Source organism: Dipodomys ordii, unplaced genomic scaffold (genome assembly GCF_000151885.1).
Source record: "Dipodomys ordii isolate 6190 unplaced genomic scaffold, Dord_2.0 Scaffold1, whole genome shotgun sequence".
NCBI classification, from domain to species: Eukaryota; Metazoa; Chordata; class Mammalia; order Rodentia; family Heteromyidae; genus Dipodomys; species Dipodomys ordii.
This window is the reverse complement of record NW_012267217.1, coordinates 31,026,678-31,046,844: the sequence shown is the minus strand read 5'-3', so window position 1 is coordinate 31,046,844 and position 20,167 is coordinate 31,026,678. Positions and strand designations below refer to the sequence as shown.

Sequence of the window (20,167 nt, the reverse complement as noted above, 5' to 3'; positions counted from 1 at the left end):
GAATTGCTGAGGGACAGCGCCCAGGCCCAGAGTTCAGGCCCCACGACCGGACCCCCCCCCCCAAAAAAAATGGCTTGAGCGTAGCTCTGCTTCCATCTTTGTTGTTGTTGGTTGTGGGCCTTGAACTCAGGGCCTAGGTGCTGTTCCTAAGCTCTTTTTTGCTCAAGGCTCTTGTTCTACCACAGAGCCACAGCCTCACTTTCAGTTTTCTGGTGACTAGTTGGAGATAAGAGTTTAAGGGACTTTTCTGCCCTGGCTGGCTTTGAACCACAATCCCGAGATCTCAGCCTCATGAGTAGCTAGGATTACAGGGTTCTAAATAGTTTTAATTTAGACATTTCTGTCATACCCACCCAAACTGAGCACCTATTTGCCTTCCAGCTCAACCAAGATAACCACTGACCCACATCCTGTCTTCATAGAATACCCTTATGGACAATTCAGTGTGGGCTTGGCATTGTACATCATGATCATACATCATTCTCATACTCATTACCAACTACTTTTAAAGCATAACATGCTGGCACATTGTTATGAATCCATAGCTGGCCAGGGTCCCTCTGCTCCACTTACATAGGAATTGTAGAAAGATGAGTGGTGGGTAGTTCCTTCAATTATTCCTTGGCAGGTTTTTCTAACCCCCCATGATGGTGGCAGATAACAATGGGCAGTGAAGGTGACATCCTCTAGTATTACAGCTCTTATATGGGCTTGGGGTGTCAGGATTCTTAGCTCTACACACATGTGACAGCTCCGGTGCCTCTGAGAGCCAGAATTCTTGGCAGTTTTCCAAATTCAGATGTCAGGATGCACAGTGTGTGACAACTGGCAGCAAGTGTTAGCAGTTCTCACACTTGACATATTGGAATCTGCAGTGCTTGACAGCCTGTGACAAGTATTACAGCTGTCTTCCTACAACCTGGTCCAGAGCCTTTCCTGCTTCTGGCTCCTCATTGATTTTACCCTGGTCATTGCCATCACTGTTACTATTACTGCTAAGACCAGAATCGGATATCATAGCTGCCTAGATTGGCTTCCGTGCGGCCCTAAAGGCTACTGTGCCACTGCTGCCATTGCTGCTTCTTCTGCTGCTTTTCTTTTCATCTTACTCACTTATCTTATTTACTCAGGATGAAAATCAAAAGTTGGAAAAAAAAAGACCCCTTGAGAGAAGCCTTTCCTGGGTTTATTGCTGCAACACCAGGGGACAGCACAGGAGGGTGTCTCCCAGTTGGCTCTCAACCTGCTTTTACAGCTAGAAGGGAGGCTGGCAGGGGGTCATCACTGATCATGCATGGCAGCCCCCTTTATGCAACTGGAGGACAATTTATACCTATGATGGCCTAATTTGTACCACTAGTCTCATGCAAATGAAGGCTTGTTTGTGCACCAATCACAGCCTAGTTTCTGTCACCAGTCATTATAATGTTCTATGCACATGAAAGACTGTTTACACCAATCACAGTCCAGTTTCTTCACCAATTATATCTGCATCCTATGTAAATGAAGACTGTGTTTGTACCAACCACAGGCCTGCTAGGCCACCAGGGGAAGGAAATGCTCCTCTACTGGCAGAGGTGGAAATGGCTGCTGCTTTCAGACTTATGCTAGCAAAAAGTTAGGTATAAGCTATTTGCTGGGACAGTGAGTGCCTTTAGAAGTCACTGTTGAACTGGGCACTGGTGACTCACACCTATAATCCTACTTACTCAGGAGACTGAGCTCTGAGGATCACAGTTCAAAGCTAGCCTGGGCAAGAAAATCTGTCAGACGTTTATCTCCAATTAACCATCAGAAAACTGGAAGTGGTGCTGTGGCTCAAATGGTACAGTGCTAGCCTTGAGCTGAAGAGGTGAGGGACAGCGCCCAGGCCCAGAATTCAAGCCCCATGCTTAGCCCCCCCAGAAAAAGGAAGTCACAGTTGAGATTTGGCAGCAAGCAGCCTGTGAATCTTCCACAGAGTGAAGGATGTTCAAAGCAGCTAGTGCTGGCTGATAGTCCTTCATTGAAAGTAACCAGGGACCCAGGAAAGGTTTTGCAACTGTTAATTAGGAATCAGGATCACTCCAGCCCCCAATGTCTCAGAACATTTAAAGAAAAAGCTAAACATTAATAGGGGTGCTTACAAAAAGGATTTATCTGTAATATTAACAGTGCTCTTTTATATTTAACCTCTACTACTCTAGGAAGAGATTCAGCAATATCACAAATAAGTAATTCCTTCATTGTTGACCCTTTCATTGTATCCTTTGGGGGAAAAATAGGTAAGGCTATCATTTTGTGAGTCATTTATTTATTGTTTGTTTGTTTGGAGGCAGGGTCTCACTATGCAGCCCAGGCTAGCCTTGAACTTGAGATCCTCCTGCTTCAGCCTTCTGAGTTCTGGGATTACAGATGTGTACCACCATCCTTGTGCATGTGTTTACTTTTTAATTCGTTAGGACTCATGTTCAGAAAGGTATTAGTCATCTAATTTCATGGAAGAGTTGGCTCTTCCATTGTGCCCTAAAGGCTCTTTTGTTTGTAGAGCTGCCTAGGCAACTAGATAGGTGGCACAAAACCTGTAAATATTTTGCCCATTACCATAAAAGGCAGATGATCCTTCTGAGAATGAGACTTGTGTGTGTGTGTGTGTGTGTGTGTGTGTGTGTGTGTGTGTGCGTGCGTGCGTGCGTGCATGCCAATACTGGAGCTTGAGCTCTGGACCTCATGTTCTGGCTTGGCCACTTGAGCCATACCTCTACTCCAGCTTTTTGCTAGTTAGTTGAAGATTCATACACAGACATTTTGCCTGGACTGGCTGCAAATTGAGTTTTTCCAGATCTCAATCTAGGATTATAGGACTGAGTCATCTGTGCCCAGCTTGAATTGGACATTCTTGACTCTTGTTGGGAGTCCAGTGCATGTTGATCTTTGTGGTCCACATCAGCAGTGGTTAGATACCCCTATCAACCTCAGGCAGAAACCTACATTCCTATGTTTCCACTTTGTAGACGGGTGCTCTAAGCTACCTTATTAGGAAGTACCTGTGACTTCTTTTATGTGTATAAATTGGAGACGAACATTAAGATTGAGGTTTGAAAGTTGAAGGGAGTGGGAGGATGGAAACTTTGCAAAATAATAGATGCAGTGTCTAAAGACTTAGGTAGGAGAAAGAGACTTGTCAAAGTTGTCAGGCTCTTCTTTTGTCTTACATGTCTGTATATTTCTTATTAAACAAGGAAAGAAATTTCCATCTATCAAAGGGAGAAAGGCTTTGCCAGGAAATCTGAGTGCTGTGATGTGTGTACTTACCTCGTGAACAGAGCTGTGTAGAGCTGAAGCATCCTATCCCTATGTTCAGATTAGGGCATTTGACGAAGAGAGATAAACCTAACTTAAGAGTGGTGTGTAGCCAGGCTCCAATAGCTCATGCCTGTAACCTAGCTACTCAGTAGGCTATCTGAAGCCAGTCTAGGGAGGAAAGTCTATGAGACTGTTAACACCAAGCAGAGGCTCAAGTGGTAAGAGCTAGTATTGAGCAAAAAAACTAAGGGACAATGCCCAGGCCCTGAGTTCAAGCCCCTGGATTATCATCATCATCATTTGCTTTTCCTCTTCTTCTCCCCCTCCCTCTCTCCTTCTTCCTCCCCATCCTCCTCTCCTCCCCTCCTCCTCTTCCTCCTCCTCCTCTCCCTTCTTGTCATGGGACTTGAACTCAGGGCCTGGGTCCTTTCCCTGCGCTTTTATTTGTTGAAGGCTAGTGCTCTATCACTTTGAGCCACAGTGCCACTTCCAGTTTTCTGGTGGTTAATGGGAGATAAGAGTCTCACAGGCTTTCCTGCCTTGGTTAACTTTGAACCATGATCCTCAGATCTCATCCTCCTGAGTAGCTAGAATTATAGGTGTGAGCCATGAGTGGCCAACCTAACTCCCAGTTTTATGGTGAGATTTTCATTGTCCAAATCTCTGTTGCTGAACCTGGAGTTGACCTTGGGGTTGACAGTTTCCCAGTGTCTCCTCCTCAAAATAATAAGGATCCTCAATAAATCAGTGACATAACTTAGTGTCAAGGTAAGCATACGGATAAGAATTTGGCTTTTTCATATTGCTTTTTTGGATTATACATGCAGAAGCCTCAGAAGCAGTGTCTTCATTTCAAGTCTGTTTTGCTGACTGGCTAGGTGTTCAGATGTCAAACAAAGAAAAGGCACAGAAGCTGGGTACTGGTCACACCTATAATCCTAGCTACTTACCAGGCTGAGATCTAAGCATTGCTATTTGAAGCTAGCCAGGGCTGACAAATCTGAGAGACTCTTAGTTCCAATTAACCAGTAAAAAGTCAGAATTGGAACCTTGGCTCAAGTGGTACAGTACCTACCAGCCTTGAGCAGAAAAGTCAAATGTGGGCACACAGCCCTTAGTTCAATGAAGCCCCAGTACACACACACACACACACACACACACACACACACACACACACACACAGACGAAGGAACTTCTTGCTGCATCTGGATGGCTCTATGCCTTTCTGCTTTACTCCAGTTCAAATGATGACTATTTTGGTTGTATTCCCAGGTGTTCATAGCTGCTAGCGGCACTCATCTGCTTATTTAACTACTCCAGGGGCAACTAGGGCAGTGATTGTTGCAAACCATCAAACTCGATTGCATCAGGATTCCTGCTCTAGGTGGGACTATTGGGACCAATGTCATCATCACAATAGTGAAGGTAGTTTCACAGTGACAACATTAATTCATTGATGATGGTCGAATCCTCATAGCTCTGCCACCTTTCCGCAAACTCACCTCTTAATCTCTCTTCGACACAGGTAGTTAAGTTTCAGTGTGAAGTGGTAAGAGTGTGTGTGTGTGTGTGTGCGTGTGTGCGTGTGTGTGCACGTGCACACACATGCACGTGTGCGCACACACACACATTCTGGGCTTTGAACTCAAGGCCTGGACACTGTCCCTGAGCTCTTATGCTCAAGGCTAGCACTCTGCCACTTGAGCCACAGCACCACTTTTGATTTTCTGGTGGTTAACTGAAGAGTCTTACAGACTTTCCTGCCTGTGTTGGCTTAGAACTTCCATCTTCAGATCTCAGCTTCCTGAGTAATTAGAAATTCAAGTGTGAACCACCACCACCACCTGGCTGATAAATTTTATATGATCAGATGTACACAGACATTATGCCTTTGTGTTCCTCTCCTAAGAATATCCTCCTTTTGTCTCATTGTGTGTGAATGTTTATAGTCCTACAAAATTTATAATCATGTTTCAGTGTATATTAGATATAGCTTCTTCATATGAGAGAAAACATGCCATTTTTCCTCTCTGAACTTAGCTTACCTGACTTAACATGATTTGTTCTAGGTCCACCCATTTCTCTGCAAATGGCATAATATTATTCTTTCTAATGGCTGTGTAAAATCCCATTGTACATAGGTGCCACATGTTTTTAGATCCACTCATCTATTGTAGGGCATCTAGGCTGTTGTCATAAACATGTTCTTACATAAAAGCAGTGCAGCTAGGTGCTTGTGGCTCATGCTTATAACCCTAGTTACTCAGGAGGCTGCTGTCTAAGGATTGTGGTTCAAAGCCAGCCAGGGCAGCAAAACCAATTATCTCCAATGAAGCACACACACAAAAAAAGCCAGAAGTGGAGCCATGACTCAAGTGGTAGAGTGCTAGCCTTGAGCACCAAAACTCAGGGACAGCACCCAGGCTTTGAATCTGGCAGATCTGGCACAAAAATTAAAAATAAATAAATAAAAACAAGTCAATCTGGTTAAACTCTGGATGCACAAGATCCAGTCCTCTCTTAGTGGCTTCTTTGTTGGCTATACCATCAGGCTGGCTGAGCTTGTGAACTCCATGATGCAAGCTTCCATATTCAGGCCCTGCTGCCTCTAGCAAGCAGACATTGTTTTTGCTCCAGTGACCTTCAAAGGGCCTCCAAGATTAGAGCCACCCATCTGGAAAACACTCATCTCTCTGAATTGGCCAATACGAAGTGGCCCAGGCTCTGTGGTGATGTCATTGTTGGCATTCATTGCAGGCCATTGGGTAGTCCTGGAGAGGAACTGTGGCCATTACTCCATGCAGCAGGTGGAAGACAGGGGATGCATTCCAGGAAGTGAAGACAAAGTTATCTTTAGAGCTGCACTTGGCAGATTTCCATGCATGCTTCTTTGCACCCCTAAGTTTAAGAGTGAGTGTAGAGGTCTTATTGAGAGTTGGGCATCCTGCCCAAACTCTCCCTGCCTCCTACCTGCCTCTTCCCTGCTCTCCCTCCTTCCCCTGCAATTTCAGAGATAAAAGGATGATTTTCTTCTTCTTAGGTGTACCTTTGCAAATCTTCTCTTTCTCTACCCCATCACCCCATAGAACTGACAAAGCAAACATTCACCTCTGTCAGGGAAACACCAGCAGGGCCCATAGGAATGTGGTTTATCCCAGTAACCCAGAGAAAAAAGTCCAATAGTCACATGCTTTGAGAAAACTGACCCCTTTCCCAATCTTACCTAGTCTCCCACATTGAAGGCTTTTCATTAAAACAAAACAAAAACCATATTTCCAGTTTGTCAGCCTTTCACTTAGATGGTTGCTCCAGTTTCATTCTGTAGCCAAGGCTGATCTGGAATTTACTATATTCCCTAGGCTGGACTCCAACTTCAGATCTCTTGCATCAGCCTCCCCCCTGGGCTGGGATTCCAGTGTGGTACCACCATGCACAGTTGATTGACTATTTAAATGGAGGCTTCTGGATCCTTTGAAATGCCCTTCCTCTGACACACACTTGTACAGGAGACAAGCTGTATATATCCATGGGTGAGAGTCTTTTTTTAATATCAGTATTGGGGCTTGAATTCAGGGTCCAGGTGCTGGCCCTGAGCTTTGTTTGCTCAAGACTGGTGCTTACCACTTGAGCCAGAGCTACATTTCTGGCTTTTTTTTGGGGGGGGTTGGTTAATTGGAGATAAGAGTCTCTCAGACTTTCCTGCTGGGGTTGGTTTTGTACTGCCATCCTCAGATCTCAGCTCTTAAATAGCTAGGATTACAAGCTTGAGCCACTGGAGCCTGGCAGACTTTTTTTTTTTTTTGTCAGTCATGGGTTTGAACTCTGGGCCTGGGCACTGTCCCTCAGCTCTTCAGCTCAAAGCTAACACACTACCACTTGAGCCACAGTGCCACTTCCGGTTTTCTGAGTGGTTTATTGGAGATAAGAGTCTCATGGAATTTCCTGCCCAGGCTGGCTTTGAACTGTGATCCTTAGACCTCAGTTTCCCGAGTAGCTGGGATTACAGGTGTGAGGCACTGGTGCCCAGCCTTTTTTTTTTTTTTTAATTTGTCTGAGCATAACTGAAAAGATGGAAAGTAAAACTGAGAGAAAGGAGCAGGGAAGGTGGTTGTCAAGTTTTCACTCACACCAGGTCTTGGCTTCTGGTCTCTTGGAAGTTGATCTGGAATGTTCCCTTGCACTGTGAGTTGAGGGATTTAGACTTTACTGTCTCAGCCTTTCATATTTCAGTGTGCTTTCATCCAATGTTACATTTACTTTCTTTTTTGCTGTTGTCTGGGGACTGGAGCTTGAACTCAGGGCCTCTCATTCTTGCATGGCTGGCACTTTACTCATTTGAGCCACACTTCCATTCCAGTTTTTTGCTGGTTAATTGGAGATAAAAGACTCATGGACTTTCCTGCCTGGGCTGGTTTCAAAGTGCTCTTTTTATATCTAAGTAGCTAGGATCACAGGCATGAGCTACTAGCGTGGCTAAGTATCCCATTTTTTAGAATTTATATTAACCTGTTAAAGAAATCTTGCTTGTCTGTTTAACCTGATATGTATTTCTGAATTTTAAGTATTAATTTAAATTTGTTGGTCAGAGCTGGTTTTAGAGGTTCCTCTTTCCTTTTTTTTCCTTCAGTCCTACTTGAACTCAGAGTCTGGTCCCTTAGCTTTTTGTTTTTTCAAGGCTAACACCATTTGAGCCACAGCTCTACTTCTGACTTTTTTTCTGGTTAATTGAAGAGTCATAGACTTTCCTGTCTAGTCTGGCTTTGAACCACAATCCCCAGATCTCCAGAAAGCTAGAATTACAGGTGTGAGTCACCGCCATCTGGCTTATAGAATTCTTGATGTGTCTGGAAAGAAATATTGTAAAGTTGACACACTCAGAATCTAGCTTGTCCCCAGCTTCATTTCACAATATCCTCATTTCTTATAGTTCTCTCTGGCACAGCTCCCATGATTTATCAGACTGGCTATAAATGCTCTAGTTGAATTCCAACCCTTGTCAGTTAAGAGAGGTTAAAGCACTAGTTCTAAATAATGTGACTTGGTTTGCTATTCAGAGATTCCAGGAAAGGCTTGCTTTCTGTGATTTTCACTTTCATTGTAACTAGCATAAAACAGTGTTTAGCTCAGTAAGGTGTGTGTGTGTGTGTGTGTGTGTGTGAGAGAGAGAGAGAGAGAGAGAGAGAGAGAGATACAGAGAGAGAGAGATCGGTTTCTTGGGTTTGAACTTAGGTCCTGTGTGCTGCCCCTTAGCTGTTTTGCTTAAACCTGGCATTCTACCACTTCGGTCACGGTGCCACTTTTGGTTTTGTGGTAGTTAATTGGAGATAAGAGTGTCATGGATTTTTCTTCTAGGGTTGCCCCCCCATTTTTTGTCGGTTTTGGGGCTTGAATTTGAGGCCTTGGTAGCTGTCCCTGAGCTCTTTTTGCTCAAGGCTAGCACTCTACCACTTTTAACCACTGTGCCACTTTCTATGGCTGGCTTTTAATTGCGGTGCTCAGATCTCAGCCTCCTGAGTAGCTAGGATTACAAGTATGAGCCACCAGCGCCCTGCTTGGAGAATTGTCTTTAATGCATGTGCTCTTTTATTGATACAGACTTTTAAACCCACTTTCTCCTAAATTTTCACTTTATTACACCTTTATTTCACTTAATTGTACTTTATTACATCTTTCATCTCTATTGTTCTGTTTCCAGTGTCCAGTTTGTTGAGGACAGCCCCAGTTTTAGCCTTCAGTGTTCCCATATCTTGGGCAATTCCTTAGCTCCCAGCCCACTGCCTCCCACTTGTATCCTGTGTTCCTGGATGTTCTTTGAGCATTTTTTGTCTTGAAATCAATGCTTTGATCCTGGTGCCCAACAGAGACTCATAAATTGATTAGTTGTTTGATATAAGATATAACTATTAGTACCTCTTATTTTAGTGGTAGTGGAGTTTGAAATCAGGGCTTTGCACTTACTAGGCAGATAGGTGATCTACCACTTGTAAACACATCCCTCATTTGGGCAGAACTAGGATTTGAACTTAAGTCCTGGTACTTGCTAAATAAACACCCTACTACTTGAGCCACTCTACCAGTTACAGGTACTTATTTTATAGATGGTGCAGATTACTGAAATGGGACTTATTACTAAGTTTAGCATTTAGGCATAAGCTCTTGGTTTCCTCCTTCCCTCCCCCCCTTTCTTTCTCCCTTCCTTCCTTCCTTCCTTCCTTCCTTCCTTCCTTCCTTCCTTCCTTCCTTCCTTCCTTCCTTCCTTCCTTTCTCTGTACTGGGACTTGAATTCAGGGCCTGGGCATTGTGCTTTAAGCCTGAGGTTGGCACTAACACTTGAGCTATACCTCTACTTTCGGCCTGGAGCTTGAACTCAGGGCCTGGGTGCTGTCCCTGAGTTTTGTTTTTGCTCAATGTTAGCACTCTACCACTTGAGCCAAAGCTCCACTTCCAGGTTTTTGTTTTTGTAGTTTATTGGAGATGAATCTCATGAACTTTTCTGCCCAGGCTACCTTCAAGCTGTGTTCCTTGGATGTCACCTTCCTGAGTAGCTAGTATTACAGGTATCCTGTCTACTAGCAGCTTTTTTTTTTTTTTTTGGTTGGTTGTGGGGCCTGAACTCTGGGCATGGGCGATGTCCCTCAGCTCTTCAGCTCAAAGCTAGTGCTCTAGCACTTGAGCCACAGCGTCACTTCTGGCTTTTTCTGCTTATGTGGTGCTGAGGAATCGAACCCAGGGCCTCATGTATGCAAGGCAAGCACTCTATCATTGAGCTACCTTCCCAGCCCGTACTTCCAGCTTTTTGTTGTTAATTGAAGATAAGCATTTCTTGGACTTTCCTGCCTGGCCTGGCTTAAAACCTCCATCCTCAATCTAAGCCTCCTGAGCAGCTAGGATTATAGGTATGAGCCACTAACACCTGGCCCCATGTCTTCTACAAAACATTCACAAAATATCCAACATGATTTAAATTAAGTGCTTGTTGGGTTATAGAATGTGTCATAGTGCCCTCTAGTGGTGATATCTATACTTGTCCAATCCAGCAACAAAGCAGGAATTCTGCCCTTTCTTGCATGTCCAATCCAAGCAAGTCAGGAGACTGTCATTACTAATTACTATTCAGTCAATTGTTTCCTGCACAGTGGATTTAAATATTTAAACTCTCTGGTTCATTTCAGGATTCTCAGACACAAAAATAATGACACTTTTCAGAGTTGGTGAAGGCAGAATTATTTTGGAACTGGTTACATTTTACATCTGGTTTCAGTGGGGAAGTGATTCAAGACTTTGCTTAGATATGGCGCTGTGACTCATACCTGTCATCCTAGCTACCCTGGAAGCAAAGATCTGAGGATTGTGGTTCAAAGCCAGCCTGGAAAGGAGTAGCCATGAAACTCTTTATCTTCCACAAAACTACCCTCAAGAAACCAGAAGTGGAGCTGTGGCTCAAGTGGTAGAGCACTAGTCTTGAGCAAAAATAGCTCAGAGTCAGCATCTAGGCCCTGAGTTTAAGCCCCAGGGCCAGCATGAGAGAGAAAGAGAGAGAGACAGAGACAGAGACCGAGACACAGAGAAAGACAGAGAGAGACAGAAGAAATTGGGATGTAGAGGAGGTGAGACATAGTTCACTTTGTACAAAGCTAAATTCTATACTCAAGAAGGGTAGAGTAAATAGAGACCTAACATCAAGATCTTTCTGCATTTTCCTCTTCCTCTCTTGCATTGACTATTGGCTGAAGGTAATGGCCTGGACAGGCATCTGATGAAGGCTGGAATTTGGTTTGCCAGGGTTATGGGGTGCTAGAGATGATGTCAGATGCTTGGGATGTGAATCCCAGCTGCGCTTGTCTCCTTGCTGTTTAAAGTTTCTGATACATGTGTGTGTACCAGTACTGGGCCTTAAACCCAAGGCCTCACACTCTTGCTTGGATTTACTGCCTAAGGCTAGTGCTGTACCACTTCAGCTTTCCACGTCTGGATTTTTGCTGGTTATTTGGACATACAAGTCTCCTGGACTTCTCCCCCAACTGGCTTTAAATTGTGATCCTCAGATCTCAGACTCCTGAGTAGCTACCAGTGCCTTTGCTTGGGTACATTTTGAAGTAGTTGTAAATGGATTTTGGTATTTGATAATAAAAGATTTCTTGCAGTTCAAAGAAAGAGAAGACAGGGTTTTTTTTTTCTTTTCAAAAATTCACATAGAATCTCATCATGTAGTCCAAGCTGACTTCCAACTCTCAATCCTCCTATCTCAGCCTCCCAAATTCTGGAATTACAGGTGTGCACCATCATGCCTGGAAAGAAAACACAATCTTCCATAATACCTTGACATCATCATTTCAACAGTTTCCTTCCCCTCCCCCCCCAAGCTTTAACTTAAAACAGGTTTCAGTTAATTTGTCTATTATGTTGAATGCAGGGCCTGAGCACTGTTTCTGAGCTTTTTTGCTCAAAGCTGGTGCTCTGCCACTTAAGATAGTTCTACTTTTAGCTTTTTGGTGGTTATTCAGCTTCCTGAGTAGTTAGGATTACAGGCATGAGCCACCAGCTAATTTTTTTTTTGAGCATAGACTTACATTCCTCAATTTATTATGAAGTGAATTACCAAAAACATAAAAAAGAAAAACCAACAAAGCTCTAAAGGTTTCCATTTTAAAGTAGTATTTGTTAGATCAGCCCTGTAGGGAAGTTGCCCTTTGTATGTTTCCTGTTTCTAATTGATAAGCAAAACAATTAGCTTCTGATTGTAGAGGTTCCTCTGCAGGAGCAGTGGCTAAATGTCTGCATTTTTAATTTTTTTCTGTTGCAGGTGGTGATTGAGTCCAGGGATCCGAATGTGCAGAGCAGGTGTGAGAGCTGGACCAGAGTCCTTGGAAGTGAAGATGTGGATCTGCCATTCCCAAACACGAATGTACAGGGCCATCTGAGCCAGGCTGCCCTGTGGCCACAGGTGCCCAGCCTGAAGAACATGACCACAGCCCAGGATGGCCATGGGCAAGGTCCTGCTGCCACTTGTGCAGCCTCTGACTCCAAGGACCTCAAGATGGTGACTTCCCCAGTATGTCAGAATGGAGGGTACAGAAACAGCCAGGGCAGTGATCCCGAAGGTCCAGACACCAGGCTCAACCCTTCTTCCAAGCTGGTGCGTCTTTTCTCTGTAAACCGGAAGAGAATGAGTGCCCACCCCGAGAGGCCCCGCTCTGTGGTCCTGATGGGCAATTCTTCCACGTGGAATGCACTGGCATCCTTCAGGAAGATGGGATCTTTTAAAAAACTGAAGTCGTCTGTCCTGCAAGGAATTCAGAACCGCGAGGGGACAGATGCTTCCAAAGAGGAAGTTTGGGAACAGGATGTGAGCAGTGCCATCCCTAATGGTACCATCGTGGGAAGTCATATGAACAGGAGACAGGCAGGTGACCCACCCAGCGTAGGGGAGGGGGCTGTGTCTGATTGCTCAGACCCAGAGGATGAGGACGCGTTCCAGAGAAGCACGCACCGATCTCGCAGTATCCGCAGGGCCTACGGCCTGGGCCGCATCAGCCTGCTGGACTCTGACAAGCCCCTTATCCCCCAGGGCTCCGTCAAACCCCTGTCCCTCTCCAGCCAAGAGCCCACCCTGTGTGAGATCCTGGTGAGGGACCCTGACAGCCAAAGCAGCTTGTACAGAAGGAGCAAAAGCACGGACAGTTTAAACTTTCTGAAGAAGAGCTCCTTTAAACGGAAGTCCACCTCCAATCTCGCTGATCTCCGGGTGACCGGTGACAGCAAGCTCCCGCCCCAAAGGACTCTAAGCAGCTCCTCTGCAGACTCAGAGAAGGCTGGCGGGGCAGAGAGAAGGACCAAACGCTGGAAGAGCCCCATCAGAGCCAAGGACTTCGATCGAGTCCTAAAGCTAGTGAGCAATGTCAAAGATGCCTCGTGGAAGAGAGAGGTTCCCAAGACTGGGCCTCAGGCTCCGGGGGAGGCAGGCCTTCGGCTACAAACGCAGAGCCGATTGCATGATGACTACTCCAGACGTGTGTCCAGCAGCTCTGAGCAGGACCGGAGGTCCAGCACCCCCAGTCGTAGCCCAGCCGCTACCCAGGGCCCTGCTGCTATAGATGTTGATACCGCTGTAGTCCCTCTAAAAGCTGAGCTCGCCCACCAATCAGGAAGCACCAGGCCCCAAGCCTGTAATGTATCAGCCAGTTCCGATGACCAACAAGGGTGGACCAAAATCTCTTCTGATGACGCCAGTAACCCTAAGCATCTTCTCTCCCCACTGCCACCCATCACACCTAAGCCCCAGAGTCCTCAGAGCCCTGGGGCAGGAAGTTCCAAGTGCCCTACCAGCCCCACTGTGCTATCCCTGAGTTCAGAGGATGGTGAAGACCGGACAGAAGATCCTGAACAGATGGAGCCAGCACCTGGGTCCTCTCCAGACTGGGTGCCCACCCAGAATGCTGATGAGGGTAGAGGTGTAGGTGGTGGCAGTCACTCTCAGCCAGATTCAGAGGAGCAGAAGGAAGAGGTAAGGATTTGGGTGGAGCTCCTGTTGTAGCCCTGCTGTACAGTGATGCATGTCCAGGATGGTCTTTTCTCCCAGGGACCTCTTTGCTACACCGACCATCATTGGATGCCAACGAATCATGTCTCACACTTGCTAGCAGAGATAGGAGCTGTCAAATTTGCCCTTTACTGAGTTCTGGAGTAATCTGGAGCTGGGTGTTGGTGGCTTATGCCTATAATGCCAGCTACTCTGAAAGATGAGATGTTGAAGATTACCATTCAGAGCCAACCTGGGCAAGAAAGTCTGTGAGACTTTTATCTCCACTAAACAGCAAAAAGATAAAAAATAAAAAATAAAAAAAAATTAGAAGTGGAGGTGTGGCTCAAGTGGTAGAATACCAACCTTGAGCGAAAAAGCTACAGGACAGCGCCCAGTCCCTCAGTTAAAGCCCCAGTACAACAACAACAGCACACACACACACACACACACACACACACACACACACACACAAAGTAATTGCTTTAGCAATTGCATCCAATGTATGAAATTCCTTATATGGTATTTACTGTACCTTTCATTGCATTTATGGACTAATGTCTGTGTGCTGGATTCTGGGGTGAGAGCTAGAGGTTCCAGTTTTTTTTTCATTTTTGACACAATTATTAATATCTGTATCACTTTTCTTTATATTTTAAATTCTTACCTACATCTTTTCCAATCGAGTTCTTATAAATGAAATTCTTTGTGTTAAAAGACTATAACATATGTGAGATTTGTTTTGTTTCCTAGGAATGAATTAGAAGCATGCAGTTCAGTACCTATCAACCTATGGAAGATGATGATTCAAAGAGATTTTTTTATATTGTTAGGAGCCAGTGGTTCACACCTGTAATACTAGCTATTCTGGAAGCTGAGATCTGAGGATCATAGCATAGTTCAGAGCCAGCCTGAGCAGGAAAATCTGTGAGACTCTTAATCTCCAATTAACTAGCAAAAAACCAGGAGTTGATTGTGGCTTAAGTGGTAGAGTGCTAGCCTTGAGTGAAACAGCTCAGGGACAGCACCTAGCCTGGCACAAAAAAAGAGAGAGAGAGAGAGAGAGAGAAGATTACTATACTTACTTTTATTGTGGCACTTCAAGCATCTCGTGACTTGAAGCAGCTAATAACGGTCGGTACTACGAGAACAGTATTTCTTTCACAGCTTTACTGTGGATTACTCACTTTTTTCTTTCCCTTTTTTTTTTCCTTTTGGTGTAGTACTGGGTCTTGAACTTAGGGCCTTGCACTCTCACTTATCTTTTGGCTCAAGATTGGCTCTCTACTGGTGGCTTTTTTAATGTTAATTGGAGATTAAAAAATCTAAACAGATTTTGTGTGCCTGAGCTGACTTTGAACCATGATCCTTAGATCTCAGCCTCTTGAGTAGCTAGGATTACAGGGATGAGCCAGCAGAGGGAGCTGGTTTTAATCTAATTTGTACAGGTCATGGGCTCAGAAGTGGGAGATAAGGTCAGACCTATCTGTCCATGATTAGGAAGGACCTGGCTTGGACCTGTGGACTTGGGCTTTAGCTTCACCCTGCAGGTAACAGGTAGCCTTTATTTTTAGGAAAAGTTCCTGTAGTATAATAAGAGGATTTCTTACAGAAATATAAAATCAGGAAATCAGATATTAAGTCTAAATGAGTTTAAAAAAGAGCATTTTAACAATTGAGTCATTTCTGACTCAGTCTTTTAAAAAACACTTTTCACTTGCGCTGAAATATTTATGCTTATTATTATACACAAAGATTCTCTTTTTACAGTAACATTTCTGAATAAGTCCTTGATCTTTGACAGGCTGGAGAACTCCATCATACTAAAAACAACAAAGCACCTCTAAGTCAGTCATAGTGTGGTAGCATATGCCTGTAACCCCAGCACTGAGCCAGAGGCCAGCCTGGTCCACATAGTGAGTTGGTTCTGTCTCTCAAAAAACAAACAAACAAATTAACAACAATAAAAAATAATAACAGGGACTGGGAGTGTGGCTTAGTTAAATAGAGTGCTTGCCTAGTATGCATGAAGCCCTGGGTTTGATTCCTTAGTACCACATAAACAGAAAAAGCCAGAAGTGGCACTGTGGCTCAAGTGGTTGAGTGCTAGCCTTGAGCAAAACAAAGCTCAGGGACAGTGCCCAGGCCCCGAGTTCAAACCCCAGGCAGGACAGGCAAAAATAAATAAAAAATAAAAACAACAACAAAAATTCTAAAAATGTAACCTTAAAGAAATGGTAGTATGCACACAGCTTTTCAGTGCCTCATTTCTGGAATGCGTTGTCCCTAGTGAACTGTCAGCAAAGAAGCTTACCTTACTAGCAACAAAGGGGAGCTGGGCATAGCTGCACACTGTTTTAGACCCAGTGCTCAGGAGGCTGAGGTGAAAAGATCATTTAGGCCTAAGAGTCAAAGGAAAGCTTAGAAAAGTAAAGTAGAATCACGACAGCCACTTGGCCAAGTTTTTGTTTGTTTTTCCAGGCAGGGATTCACTGTGGAACCCAGCTAGTGGACTTGAGCTCACCCTGTTCTACCAGCTTGTCAACTTTTCAAAATACCCACATGGAATATCCATACAAATATATGGTGTACACTATCTTAATTTGATACATATATATGATATAATGATTAAATCAGGAGAATTAAATGTTTTTATTGCTCTGTGTATGTGTGTGTGTGTGTGTGTGTGTGTGTGTGTGTGTGTGTGTTCCGATATTAGGACTTGAACTCAGGACCTGGGCACTGTTCACTCTTGTGTTCAAGGCTAGCACTCTACCACTTGAGACACAGCTCCACTTTTGGCTTTTGGTTGGTTAATTAGAAATAAGAATCTCATGGATTTTCCTGCCCAGACTGGCTTTGAACCATGATACTCATATCTCAACCTTCTGAGTAACTTAGATTACAGGCTCTAGCATCTGATGCTATTTCCAATTTATTTCTTTCTTTACTTAAACATGGGATCTCATGTGTTTCCCAGGTTGTCTTAAAATTCTGGTTCTTTTATTCTCCCTGAGTGGCTCAGAGCATAGGCCTTGGCCACTGTGCCTTGCTCTGAATTTTATTTTATTTTAGTTTAGTTTTTGGTGCTGGTTCTGAGGTTTGAACTCAGGACCTAGATGCTGTCCTTGAGTTCATTTTTTTCCCTGAAAGGCTAGCACTCTACCACTTGAGTCATTCCAGCTTTTTTCTGGTTAACTGGAGATAAGAGTCAGATCTTAGCTTCTTGAGTAGCTAGGATTACAGTGTGAGCTCCTGGTTTATGAATTAGTTTTACGTATTGAGTGCAGTGGCTTCCCCCCCCCCCTTTTTGTGTAATGCTGGGAATTGAACTGAGGACCTCATGCATGCTAGGTGAGCATTCTACTATTAGTTACACTCAGTATATCAGTATTGATACTCTATAGTAAGCTTTTTAAAATTCATGGCATGCACTGGGCTGGGGGTGTTGTTCATTAGAGAACTTGCCTATCTTGCACAAAATGCTCAGTCCTGGCTTGGTGCTATGGCTCACACCTGTAATCCCAGTGACTTGGGAGTCTGAGATCTGAGGATCACCATACAAGGTGATGAGACAGACAAATCAGAGCCTCATGTCTAATTACTCAGCAAAAAGTTAGAAGTGAAGGTGTGGCTCAAGTGGTTGATCTACTAGCCTTGAGCAAAAAACCAAGTGAGAGCACAGAGCCTTGAGTTCAAGTCCCAGTACTTGCATGTGTGTGAGTGTGTGTGTGTGTGTGCATGTGTGCACACGCGCAAGGTGATCTTAAAAAGTGTTTCACCAGATTTCCTGGAGCACTCTGTTTCAGAGGCTCTGCTAAGTGGCTTTCCCAGTGTGTTCCTCCATGCTTTTGATTGTCTAAGGATAAGAATGTGTATGTCAAGGGTTACAGGGTAGGAAAGACAGATTGTACTGTAAAACTAGCGCCTCCCCAATCTGGCTCTATAAACATACACAGTCATTTTTTTTCCTTTTTATCTCTAGTGTCTTAATCAGCAAAACATGGTAAACAGTACCTGCATGGTTGTAGAGATTAAATACCATATGGTGTGTTTCTGACATAGGTCTGGCACTTTACATCGGCATTCAGAAACCATAGCTTTCAGCTAGGCCTGATGGTGGGCAACAATAATCATAACACACACTTGTAATCTCAGCACTCAGGAGGCTGAAGGAGGAGGATTGTGGAGTGGAGGCCCATGGCTTACATTGCTTTAGTTATTGCATCCCTGTGTGTGTTCCTTTCCCTCCTCCAAGTCAAGGATGGTATCCAGGCATTGGACTCTGGGGTGAGATGTGAGAGGTGAGCTTGCTGCTCAGTTCTGCATCTTGAATACCTTAGCTCTCTTACCATTCCCTTTCTTTCATGTAATTCATTTCCAGATCTTCACCAAGCATATTTAATTGCCTGTATCATATTTTCTTCTGAGTTACCTGCCTGTATTAGTTTACTAGAATTGCCATAACAAATTGCCACCAAGTAGATAGCTTAAAATAGCAGATATAGCCAGGTACTGTTGGCTCACACCTGTAATCCTAGCTACTTAGGAGGTTGAGGCTTGTGGTTCAAAGCCAGCCCGGGCAGGAAAGTCTATAAGATTGTTATGCTCAATTAACCAGCAAAAAGCCAGAAGTGGAGGTATGGCTCAAGTGATAAAGTGCTACACTTGAACAAACAGCTAATGGACAGTGTCCAGGCACTGAGTTCAAGCCCCAGGACCAGCACTCCTCTGCCCCCTAGATGTTTCCTTTTAGGGTTTTGGGTCTGCACAGGCAGGATCTATTCCCCATAGAACTTTCAGGGAACCTTTCTTTTCTTTTTTCCCTCCCTTCCTCCCTCCCTCCCTTCCTTCTTCTTTCCCTCCTCCTTTCTTTGTGTTGTCATTGGTTTTTTTGGTGGGGGGTTGTCTGGTGGCAACCAGTGTATTTGACATTCCTTTGCATGTGGACACATTACTTCAATCTCTGTCTCTTCTCCCAATAGTGTTTTGTCTATGTCTAGTCCCACTCGTGAATAAAGACACCAGCCATTAGATTAGGCCAAAGCACATTCAGGCTAATCCTACTGTAACTTGATTGCATCTGTTGGCATCCAGCTACAAAGGAAACACATTCACACCTACCCTGGAGTGCCAGTGGCAGACTCCCACATATCTTTTGAGGGACACAATTAAACCCCATTCAACTCTTGCTGATTGGCCCTTTTATACTGTGTGTGTACATGCACACATGCACACATATGTGTGCATTTGTACAGGTGTGTCTGCCAGTACTGGAGTTTGAACTCAAGGTTCTGCACGCTTGCTTACCTACTTTACTCAAGCTGGCTCTCTACCACCTGAACCACATCTCCACTTCTGGCTTTTTGCTAGTTAATTGGAGATAACAGTCTCAGATTTGTCTGTCCAAAGTAGCTAGGATTATAGGCAGGAGCCACAGGTGCCGGGCTGCATTTTTTCTTTTCTTTTGGTCCTTGGGTTAATAATTTACTTTCACTGGATTTCCAAAAGAAAGTATTGTGAGCATCTTGCGGGAGGGAACCATCTGTATTGGCTATTTGTATTTGCTAAGGGAGTAAAGAAATCCTGGAGAGGAAACACACTGGCTCATCTTGAGAAAGTACTCTTGAAAGTATATGGGGAAGCAAGAGTTAAAAGGGCAGAGCCTGTTTGCAAAGGTTTATGACTTGGTGGAAATTGGCCATTCAACTTGAATGAGCCCTGGAGTGATTGGAACTAGACCTGCTGAGTTGCTAGGCCGAGCTCTGTCTGGCCCTTATTCCAGCTTGGAAAGACCAAGAAGGCTCTCCTAGGGAACATAACATGAGCATAGTGGTCAACTGCTTGCTCCTTCAGTGTGTCTGCGGGTCACCCCTGCCCATGGCGGAGGCAGAGGTAGGTTGTCAGCTGAAAGGGGAAGGTTTATTTGTTTGTGTGTGTTTGCCCTTCCAAGAGAAATAGCCAGACTACTCCAGGATATGAACCTGGGCACTATTTTGGAAGTACTAAACTTTGCTTTAAAAAAAGTTCATGATATCTCAATTATAGTTCTTTTAATTTAATCCTCTTCTGGCTAAGAACCAGTGCATGAATGTGAGCTTAACTCTGAAGGATTTCTCCTTTGATCTGACCTGTCTTATTTTATTTTAGTAGTTCTGAGGACTGAACCCACAGCCATTTGCTTGGTAGACAGGTGCTCTACTACTTGAGCTCAGCCCCAGCCCCATCCCTTTGTTTACTTTTTTTTCTGAGATTAAAATCTTTGTTTCAGTTTTCTGTCTCATTCTGTTAACCAACTTTTGTCATTCCTAAACGAGTTGATTTCTTTTTGAGACAGGAAGCCAGGCAACTCATGGCTTATGC

General features: G+C 44.3%; 1 protein-coding gene across 1 annotated transcript in view; it reads left to right on the top strand.

Moving 5' to 3' along the window:
• Positions 1 to 6,807: 6,807 nt before the first annotated feature.
• Positions 6,808 to 20,167, top strand: part of Spata13 (spermatogenesis associated 13) — a 74,310-nt gene continuing 60,950 nt past the window's right edge. The window contains exons 1-2 of the mRNA XM_013012207.1: positions 6,808 to 6,815; positions 12,089 to 13,789. Coding sequence (XP_012867661.1) covers positions 12,248 to 13,789 — 1,542 coding nt within the window. The 5' untranslated portion in view covers positions 6,808 to 6,815; positions 12,089 to 12,247. The remainder of the gene's footprint in view (positions 6,816 to 12,088; positions 13,790 to 20,167) is intronic.